This window comes from Echinops telfairi, unplaced genomic scaffold (assembly GCF_000313985.2).
Source record: "Echinops telfairi isolate 266 unplaced genomic scaffold, ASM31398v2 ScPeMD7_443;HRSCAF=831, whole genome shotgun sequence".
NCBI classification, from domain to species: domain Eukaryota; kingdom Metazoa; phylum Chordata; class Mammalia; order Afrosoricida; family Tenrecidae; genus Echinops; species Echinops telfairi.
The window spans coordinates 68,118,912-68,129,807 of record NW_022104341.1 but is presented as its reverse complement, the minus strand read 5'-3'; the positions used below and the strand labels follow the sequence as shown (position 1 = coordinate 68,129,807).

The 10,896-nt window shown below is 48.9% G+C and overlaps 2 protein-coding genes across 5 annotated transcripts in view; both read right to left on the bottom strand.

The window, feature by feature from the left end:
* Window positions 1-3,448, bottom strand: part of OMA1 (OMA1 zinc metallopeptidase) — an 89,145-nt gene extending 85,697 nt beyond the window's left edge. For all 4 annotated transcript variants that reach the window (XM_004699636.2, XM_045291952.1, XM_045291954.1 and 1 more), the window contains exon 1: window positions 3,402-3,448. The gene's annotated coding sequence lies outside the window, so the exon portion shown is untranslated. The remainder of the gene's footprint in view (window positions 1-3,401) is intronic.
* A 5,958-nt stretch (window positions 3,449-9,406) lies between these two features.
* LOC101657575 (ankyrin repeat domain-containing protein 39-like) lies at window positions 9,407-10,100 on the bottom strand. Its single transcript, XM_045291731.1, has one exon. It carries the CDS (start codon window positions 10,098-10,100, stop codon window positions 9,549-9,551), a length of 552 nt encoding a protein of 183 aa, XP_045147666.1. The 3' UTR covers window positions 9,407-9,548.
* Window positions 10,101-10,896: the final 796 nt, after the last annotated feature.

Below are 10,896 nucleotides of genomic sequence, written 5' to 3'. Positions count from 1 at the left end.
TTATAAATTATCAAGGGCTCATGAGGGAGGGGGGAACGGGGAGGGAGGGGAAAAATGAGGACCTAATGCCGGGGGCTTAAGTGGAGAGGAAATGTATTGAGAATGATGAGGGCAATGAATATACAGATGCGCTTTACACAATTGATGTGTGTATGGATTGTGATAAGAGTTGTATGAGCCCCTAATAAAACGATTAAAAAAAACTAACACCTGGCAGGCCAGGTAAATGTCCTCGGTGGGCCGCATGTGGCCTGCAGGCGGGCCGTAGTTTGAGGACCCCTGCTACACATTTGTTAACCAGAACTAGCTGAGAACTCCCTACTTTGTACTGTGCAAGGTCAACTTTCCCAAACCTCAGTACTGAATAGGTTTCAGAGAATAACGGACTATCCAGAACTCAGCCCACATTCAATCTACCACGTCAAGTCTCTCTCCCCAATGTCTCAACCGGACCCACCTGGGCCCAGTGGCTTCAGAGCAGGCCCACCTCATTTTGCCCACTGGATCTTCCTTGATTTCTCCACCTTATTTCATCACTAACTCCTACCTCATCCTAAAGTTATAGCCATCTTCCTACAATGCAAATCAGAAAATGCAATCTCACAACTCACAGAGCGTCCTACACTGCTAAGCACTGTGCAAAAAAATTAGGAACCAACAATTCAATGCTGCTGCATAATGACTCAATAGGACAGGGTAGAACTGCCCCTGTGGGTTTCCAAGACTGCTACCTTTACGGGAGTGGAAAGTCTAGTCTTTCTCCCGAGGAGAAGCTTCGTAGTTAGCAAGCTGCCCAGCTCTAACCACTCCATCACCAGGACTCCTTCAAACACTGTGAAGGGACTTCAAATCTCAAGTGGGTCTGTATCGTGATAAACATAGTTACGCTAAGTGCCCCCTGCCGAACTCTCTATCGCAACTTGGGCGTGTGGTAGTGACAAACGTTAACACTTAAAGCAGCACACGGTGCAAAAGAACTTTCTGCACTGAGGGCAATGTTCTGTATCAGCACTGCCCTACAGCGCAGTCTCCCATGGGACTAGTTAACAAAGGATGGCTGGCCCAACTAGGAAACCGAATTCGGAATTAGCTCACTTCTAATTAATTAAACATTAAATAGACAGATGTGACTTGTAACTAACACCCTGGATAGCAGAGACCAGCAAGGCCCAGGTGGGTGACTAAGACAGTAAGTCATCCCGATGTCAATGCAGATTCCTGCCCAGCAAGGAGATGCTGCCTCTTGGCAACAAACTGAGGGGCAGTGACCTGCATGACCTAAGGGTTCACAATTTTCAAGGAAAGCCAGAAACTTAGATCTTCTGTGAAATGTACCAATTTTTAAATGTTGGCACCTCGGTCAAACATTCACAGACCTTCATTCCGTTGCTGTTCTTCGTTTTGTTTTGTTTTGTTTTGTTTTGTTTGGGGCGGGGAAGCCTCTCAATTTTACAAGCCTCTCCTTCATTCATTGCATACTTAACAAGTGCTTACTATATGGCAGACACCATTCTGGGAGAGAGAGAAACAGCAGAGCAAAACACTCAGCAATCCTTGCTCACGTCACACAAATAATAACGATACTATGAGACTGTATTTGCCCCCAAATCAACAAATCTAAAGGAAGATTCACTCAAACTGTTGAGTGTGGCTATTCTTCATAGCAGGGTGGTGGTGGTGGTGGTGAGGGAATTATGATTCCTATCTTACAGGTTTCCTTGCACTTGAAATCTTTATAGGCTATGTTATTTTCGTTAAGCCCCCAAAGCAATGAAGGCAATTATTTTATGTGTCATTTCTATTGGTTTTCAAAACAAACAAAACTCCTTCCTGTGGAAGACCAGACCCTTCATTATTCAGACTCTCACTACACCTCTGGCCACTGTGCGCAGCCATTCCTGAACTCCACAGCACAGATAAGCTTATATCCCCAGAAAAGAAGAGCTCGCCTCTCTCTCCCTATGCACCTCTGCCTGCCTCACTGGGCAAGCAAACTCCAGCCCATCTCTCATCACTTGTAGGGTGGGTGGGGGTGGGGAGAGACTGTCTACTGACATAGGAGTTAGTATAAGCAAAGCCCCCAATGCAGCTCGAATGCGAGGATAAGTAAAAGCATCATCGTTTGTATCATTGACAATCAAGTGTCATTTTAGAACAGCGCCAGTGTCTGCTATTTTGTAATCCTTGCTTTATCCTTAAGAAAGGGGGAGGCAATCTATTTATACCTTTTCAAAGAGCCAATCCTGACACTACACAGCATAAGAGAAAAGAGTGAGGCTGACAAGGTTCCTTCAAAGAACTCTGGCAGGTCAACAAACACAGCTGGCAGACTAAATCAATGAGGTGAGAAAATTAAACAATTTGGATTGTGAGCCTGGAAGAACATTCCAGATCCTTAATTCTATAAGTGCCGCCTCTGAAAGAGTCCAAGCAGTACTCATGGGCACTCACAGCTCAAGTCTGGAAGGCAGTTTTAACAACTCTGCAGAAAATGACTATTTCTTCTCTGGTTTCTATGGAAACAGCTGTCAGATTGGCAAAAATAGGACATGTGCTTTAAAATAATCATTCAAGCAAAGTACACACATGATGGAAGGCTTTTAAAAATAATAATAATAAATTGGAAGGCTGGGTTCTTAAAGCTTCCAAATGTCAGCCTGCACCCCTTCACCACGACAGTGGCTGATGGCTCCGAGCCGCCATCCTTTTAAAGAGGGTTGCTAAAAGCCACCAATCGCCACCAACCCCCGAAACCCAAATGAGGGATCTTTCAGGTCCCTGGTTTGAAATTTCTAGCGGAGGGCGGCACTGCACAGTCAAGCTGTCGCCCCGTCTTGCATCAGCTGGCTACACGATTGCCACGGTTTTGGTTTTTTACGTGGGTTTTGCAGGCGAGTTTATTAAGTTGCTAACATCCCCTCAGAAACGGTTGACCAGGAAATGGCCCCTTTCCTCTGCCCAGTTGAGACAGGAGCACTCTTTCCTCTACCTTCACCGAGAGGAGCTACGAGAGGCTGACCCCGAAGCCCTGAGCGCCCAGGCTCGAGGTCCCCCTTGGCAGGGGGGCTTGTGTGAGGGCGGAAGGAAGGCCGTCTTCCCGGAAAACGGCGCAACAGAAACTTCCCATCGGCAATGCCATCCGGCAATGCCGGGAACTGGGTTCCAGCAATCCTCCCTGGCGGGGATCGACTAGGGGAGCGAAGGCTTCGGGGTCACCGGGTCACCGGGTTCTGGTACGACCCCGCGCGCCCCGCCCCCACCGCAGCCACGCCGCCGGGCCCGGCTCCCCGCCCCCACCCTCCAGTTCCTCCAGTTCGCCCCCACCCCACGCCCGCACGGCACCCTCCCCGGGGCCCGACCCGACTCGGAAAGGAGGGCAAAAGCGACCACTGGAGACAGACCCTAGCTGTGGCCAAAGCGAAGACTCCAGGTGCCGACCGGCCCGTGCGCAAGCGCAAGCATTTCCCAAAGCCCCGCCCCTCATTTCCTGCCCTCTGTCCGGGCCGAGGCGCCCTTCGCTCCGCCCACCACGGGCCGGTGCTCCGCCCACCCCTAGCCGTTTTCTCCTTGGGCCTCGGGCCTTGCAAGGACTGTGGCGCTCTGGCTCTCTCTTGTGGCCAAAGCAAGGAGGTGACCTTGGGTAGGGCCGCTTGTTGCTAAACCAAAACCCAAAACTCACCGTCAGGGAGTGGATTCCTATTTACGATGTTGATGATGCTTGTGGGGTTCCTTCGAGTCAGTTTTGACTCATGGCCATCCTATGTACAACAGAAGGAAACACTTCCGATTCCTACACCATCCTCACAATTGTGTGTGAGACCATTGTTGCAACCACTGTGTTAAAATGAATTCTTCTCCTGGAGGGTCCCTTTTCCCCTGACTCTCTACCAAGAACGATGTCTTTTTCCAGGGACAGGTCTCTCCTGATAACATGTCCAAAGTATCCGAGACATAGTCCCGTCATCCTAGCTTCTCAGTATTCTGGCTGTACTTTCTCCAAGAGAGATCTGTCACCCACCGACCACAACATCTTGCTTGTACAAACCACCTCCACCACTCCCTAGAGAACAAGCCCTCTTCTCTGTTCTTCTGATCTACCAGTTGTTTCACTAACTGGGGCCTCTAAGCTCCGGGCTTCAAATCACCTCCTGGCCTCTATGACTTTAAGCTTCTATCATCCCCAGGGCTATTATAAAGACCAGATCTATGACCACCTTTCTTCGCACCATGCCTGACTCTCACCTATACATTCTTAGTGGCCTTAACAATAGAATCCACTGCTTGGTCTTCTGACTTCACATAATAAATTCATTCTGTTAGAACTCTCTCTCTCTTGTGGGAGAGATACACCTCGGTCCTTGGCTTCGTGAGATAAAGAATTCATGCTGAAGCCTGGTGTGTGATCCAAGTGAGTTTATAGAGGATAGAAGCGGCACAAGCGCATGGGACAGCGGCTCAGCCACTGCTGGGGATGGCAGCCTGGCCACCTTGCCCTGTGTGTTGGAGCCCCTGGGAGAGAGTGAGCCCAGAGCAAAACCTCTGGCTTTTCAAGGGCCCGTTGGGAGGCGTGGTCGACAATACTGGTCGACCTCATTGGCTGAATCAAATTCACCTGGCTTAGATGTGCCAATCCAGGTGTAACACTCACCTGGGTGTACCATCCCTTCCTGGCTGGGAGCTCGAACCTAATAATTCCACCAAAACCACCTCCCTCTGCCTCCCCTTTCTTTCCTCTACCATCTGCCAAGGAAACTCCAGCCTTTATTCAGTATTGGTCAGCATTTCCTCTAAAATCCTAAATGCCACCTGAGCAAGAAGTCTGACACATCTCCTTAGGTCCTTGCCAAGGTTCCGAGTCCCAAAAATGTACTCCCAAGTCAACAAACGTTCCTTTTTCCAACCTTATGTCTCTGCCCCTTTGATCAAGCACCCTCAACAATCTTGTCCCCAAGAGTCCTCTTTGGGCTCCTCGTGGGACATGGAAGGTCATTCTTGCAGTTCCTGCATGTGCAACCTCTTCTTCCCTGAAGGGACCCATTGCCCCCTCAGCCAGGTGCTGCTGGGATATAACCCTTGTTATCTTCCTCACAGGAGCTCTGCTGGCAAAATGGTTAAGAGCTCAGTTACTAACTGCAGAGTTGGAGGTTCAAACCCACTAACTACTTCATGGAAGAAAGATGCTGGCAGTCTGCTCCTGAAAAGATTTGCATCCCTACTATTGTTTAAAAACAAAGTCACACTAATTAACTTTTAAACTTGTACCCAAAAGTTAATTTTCGGGGTGGGAAGGGCAGGAAGGTAAAAGGGAGCTGAAATCAAGGAGTTCAAGAAGGAAAAGAATGTTTTGAAGAGGATTGTGGTACCAATTGTACAAAACTACTTGATGTGATTGTACTATGGAATGAGAAGATATCTGCATTAGCTTCAAATAAAATGGTTTAAAGAAAAAAGATTTACATCCCTAACAACCATAAGGAGCTGTTATACTTTTCAATAGGGTCATTATGAGTCAGACTCTGTTAGGTAACCAGATAGGGGATTATTCCTCTCCATGCCCAGCGGCCCCCTTACAGGAAGTTGGAAGCTATTCAAGGCTAGAGGGCATGTTCCAAATTCTGGTTCGAGACAGGAAGGAGCAGTACACCTAGGTGTGCGGTACACCTGGATTAGTCCCATCTTGGCCAGGTGGGCTATCTTGGCCAGATGGGCTTAATTCAGACAATGGGATCAACCAGCACCACCAACCACGCCTCCCCGCAGAGGACCCTGAAAAGCCAGAAACTTTGAGACCGCGGCTCTCTGTTCCAGCCGCTCCTACACAGTTCAGCAAGGCTGCGGTCCACCCAGCTGTGCCGAGATCTCTTTTCCAGATCTCTTTTCCAGCTGCTCCTCCACCAGGAGGCAGGTTTCTCTGGCCTCAGTTTCCACACGTGGGTGTGAAGTGCCCTGAGGGCACCTCTGTAACACCTGAAACTTATAAAGCCCACTTGGATCACAAACCAGGCTTCGGAGTGAATTTTTTCTCCTTGGAAGGCATGGGCCATGGGATTTCTCAGCCTGGGAAACCTAACAAATCCACCAAAGGGCAATTAGTTTGGTTTGGGTATTTTCTTAGGAGAGAATTGATGGAGAAATCAGCTTCTGACAGGACACTGATGCCTGGTGTTGAGAAGGCTGTGAGGAAGTCGCAGCTTCTCCCGAAGAGGAATTGGCCTGTGTGCAAGCTCTGAGACCTGCCGAATCCAGACGCTCAGGGTTCCCACGCACCTATCCCACGGGGAACTGTGGGTGGCCCACAGGCAGTCCTTGGAAAAAGAAGGCATTGCTGGGTGGCTTACAATCAGGAAGGTTGTATGTCAGGGGTGTTCTATCACCACACTTACTCAATCTGTTTGCTGAGCAGATAATCCAAGACGCTAGACTGTACGGAGAAGCATGCAGCAAGACCATGAATGATCTGTGATATGCAAATGACACCCTTGCTTGCTGAAAGCAAAGAAGACTTGACTGCAAAACAAAAAGCGAAGGGCGTGGCCTTCAGTGGAGATGACAGCTGACTATAAAGAGAAGCTCCTGGGCTAAGAAGTAACAGCACGATCAATGGAGAAATGACTGATGTTGTCAAAGATTTCATTTGACTTGTATCCAAAAAGCAATGCCCATGGGAGCAGCAGTCAAGGAATCATGCTGTGGAGGACATTGGGAAAACATACCGCAGAGGAGCTCTAGGAAATGTTAGCGGAAACCAGTCACCTTCGGGACTAGGGGGTGGCTGACCCGAGCCCCAGTGTTTTCCATCACCTGGTAGGCAGGTGAAAGCTGGACGTGAGTCGGGAGACCACAGGGGAATGCCTACCTTTGCAGTGTGGTGCTGGGGGAGAACAGTGACATGACCGGAGATGGCCAAAGGAATGAACAGAGCTGTTTGGGAGGCAATATGGCCAACATGCTCCTTAGAAAGGAGGTTGGAGACACTTCTTGCATATCTTGAATATAATCAGGAGGGACCAGTCCCTGCAGGAGGACAGCATGTTCACGAAAGTAGAAGGTTGGTGCAAAAGAGGAAGAGCATCAACAAGACGGATTGGCACATTGGCTGTAACACTGAACTCAAATACGGCAAGTGCCCAGCTAGCAAGAAGTCCCCATCCTGGGTGGTGTGCACATGTGAACCACCTTTGACATATATAACTGGCCAATCGTATACAATTTTGTTGGGGATGGCAGTGGGGGGAACCTGCGAAAATGTCCCACTGGAGAGAAAAGGCATATCAGGGATGATCACCCAGGTATTTGAACGGATGTGGGAGGAGCGATACCTGAAAAAATAGCAATGTGGTTGACTGATTGTTGCAAAATTGTATTGACACCTTACGTGGTCCATTGAGGAAAGGAGGACCGTTAACGAATGGTTGTAAGCTGCGTGTGAGTCCCAGGTTTCTTTGGTCGATGATGTCGAGGCTGTGATCTCTGGCAGTGGATGCGTGGGGCAGCCGACGGGCAGACCCAGGGTGTTAGAGTTCAAACACAGGCTCTTAAGCCATTTGGGTGAGTCGATTCCTGCTAACCCGGTGTGTGTCAGAGAAGGACTCAGATGGTTGTCTTCCTTTAAATTTTGTTTTGTTGCCAATGAAAAAAAAACACGTAAAACATACACAAAGTCAATGGTTCCTACAGGTACGGCTTAGTGTCCTTGTACAACCTTCCTCCCGATGGGCAATCCTTCCTACTCTCCTTTCCAGATCGTCCCTCCTGCCTTCAGAAGAATACACTGCTACCTTGGGGTTCTTTTTCCCCTAACAGTTTTATTGGCGTTTCATCCACATGTCAGACAATTCAATCATTCGGTCTATAAAGATGAGTTGTACAATCATCACCACAATCAATTCTAGAACATTTTCTTCTTCCTGGTACTCACTGCTATTCATGTAATTCTTTTTAATTGTGGCAAAAAATGTACACAACAAAACACGCCTGAAGGTTTCTCTCTAATCGCTAGAGTTGCTGTTTTCAGTTGGCTCCCATGTAGTTAGCTGTTGTTGTTGTTGTTGTTGTTGTTGTTGTCATCAAGTCAGCTTCCACTCAGATCAAGAGAATGAAATACCAACCTATAAACCCACCTACAGTGGGTTGAATAGCGCACTCCAAAATTGTGTTCACCTGGCACCTCAGAAGGGTGAAAGACAAGACTTTCTACTCTCATAAAATAGTTACAGTCTTGGAAACTCACAGGTCAGGTCTACTGTGTCCTACAGAGGTTGCTTTGAGTCTGCACTGGCTCCATGGCAGTGGGTTTGAGTGGCGTCAGAAGTAGACTCTGAAGATTTAATTATGGTGAAGACCTTAAGATGGCATCGTCTCTGGTGAGGTGAACGCTTAAATTCAATGACTGGAGTCCCTCTAAAACAGGGGCACACAGAGACACATGTGAAGACAGGACAGAGTGAAGTTGTCCTGTCATCCAACCATGGAATGTCAAGAGCCACCAGCCGCTGGAATCCACAAGGAAGGATCGTCCTCTAGAGTGTAGGGAGGGAGCAGGGCACTGTCAGCACCTTGATGGTGGATTTCTCCCGAACTGTTAGAATATATATATATATTTTTTAATTATTTTATTGGAGGCTCGTACAACTCCTATCACAATCCATCCATCCATCCATTGTGTCAAGCACATTTGTACATTGGTTGTCATCAACATTCTCAAAACATTTTCTTTCTACTTGAGTCTTTGGTATCAGCTCCTCATTTTTTCCCCTGCCTCCCTCACCCTTGATAATTTATAAATTATTATTTTGTCATGTCTTACACTATCCGATGTCTCCCTTCACCCACTTGAGAAATTATATTTTTCTTGTTTTAAGTCACCCAATTTGCAGTACTTGGAAAGGACAGCCCTAGGAAACAAATCAAGAGATTAACATTAGAGTAGGACACCCCCACTCAGGACTGAAGAGTGGAGGCACCCATTTGACCATTGTCTTCCTCCCTAGAGACTGTTCATAGCTGACCATGCCTACCACACCCAAGGATATGCCTTCTACCCAGGGACTGCCTGCATCCATAGACTGGTCCACCTAGAAGTCCAAAGGACAGGTTCCTGAACCTCAGTGGATCATCCCAGCACGAGCTCTCCATGGGGATGATTGGAGAGGTTCCCTTCTTCTGCCTGGTCCTTCCTCCCTTATAGGGTTTTCTTCCTGAGCACACTGTCCAGTAACCCTACGTACAAATCCTTTTATTTTCATTTTTTATTTTTTTAGGCATCGAACTTTATTGATTTTTCTCCTCAAAGGGAGAGGCATTGCTTGGAGGCTCATTTAGAATAGGAGTGTCGTGGGCCCAGGTGGCATTGCTCTCGCCACCTCACCCCCACCAGCCTGCTCCCTGCTCCCTCAGGGGCCAGCAGAGGGGCTGTTCCTGGGCCTCCCTGTGGCCCCCACCGTGGAGATGCTGCCCTCAATTGGGAGAGTTGGGAGACTGAGTCCAGTGCCCGTGCAGGGCAGCCTGAGACAGACAAGAGACGAACGGACAGATGGACAGATGGCACTTCAGCTGGCAAGCAGGTCCCGAAGGACACTGTTGTAGGGCAGCAGGTCACAGGCTAGCCGTGCCTTCTGGTCCCGGACAGACTTCAGGCTGGGGCTGTGTTGCAAAAGGAGGCAGCAAATATCCACGTGACCCCTTTCCGCAGCCTTATGCAGACAGGTCATGCCATCGTCATCTGCCACCCTGGGGTTGGACCCATAGGAGAGCAGAAGCCGGGCAATTTCCGTGTGGCCGCAGTAGCTGGCGCGGTGCAGGGCGGTGGCACCGCCGTGGGTCTGGGCATCACACTGAGTTCCGTTTTCCAGCAGGAACTGGCACACCGCGTAGTGCCCGTTGCGGCTGGCATAGTGCAGAGCCGTGTAGCCGACCGCATCTGACTGACTGGGGTCCGCTGCCTTCTGAATCAAATGCTTCACCAGGCCAAGGTCTCCATTCAGGGCTGCTGACCAGATTCCCCTCTCGAAGTCCATCTCCTCCAGCGTCTGCTGCACGCTGGGTGCTGCATTTTCGTGGGAGCAACAGGGGCCGTCCGCGCATTGGCTAGGGGCCGCCATACCGGCCTCGGCGCCGGGCACCGACTCTTTGTCTCAGAGTCTGTTTCCAGGAAACGGAACTTAACACTTATCCATGTGCTCCATATGTGAAAGCTTCTTTGGTACAGACTAACGTTAAATCATACCGTCCGTAGAAAGTGCTGGATAGTGAGATAAAACTGAGCTCCAACCTCACTGCCATCGGGCCAATGCTAACTCATAGTGGTTACGAGTTGGCCTGCCATCCTCATGGTCAACAGTTCAAAACCCCTAGCAGCTCCCCTGGAGGAAGACTAGGATCTCTACTCCTGCAAACAATTACAGTCTCAGAAACCCATCAGGGTTCTCTGTGAGTCAGTATAGTAATAATGGGTGAAATAATTCTGAGAAACTTTGAGTCATGACATTTCATAATCTGGTTCAGACAAAGACTCAGCAAAGAGCGAGACTCTGCTCATGTGGATTCAGCTTGAGAATCGGTGAGGTGGCCATGGGATCTGAAGATCGCCTGATTGATGGGCTGCAGTGTCTGAGTGGACTTTGCCTGAAGTGCCCTTTCATTTCTCATTTCAGTGTCTGGGTGGGACTTTGCCTGAAGTGCTCTGATGATGTCCCGGGCACACAACTGTTCAAAATGACAGGTTGTGAATTTGAAATCACCTCAACGTGAAGAATGCCCACATCTTCACTTCTCTCTTCTTGGCTGCCGTTCGTTACCACGGAGCCAATGCTGATGCGGGCCACCTTATAAACAAAATGTTACCTGGTCCTGTGCAGCAAAAGCCTCATCCAACCTCCTCATCTAACTTCACAAGGA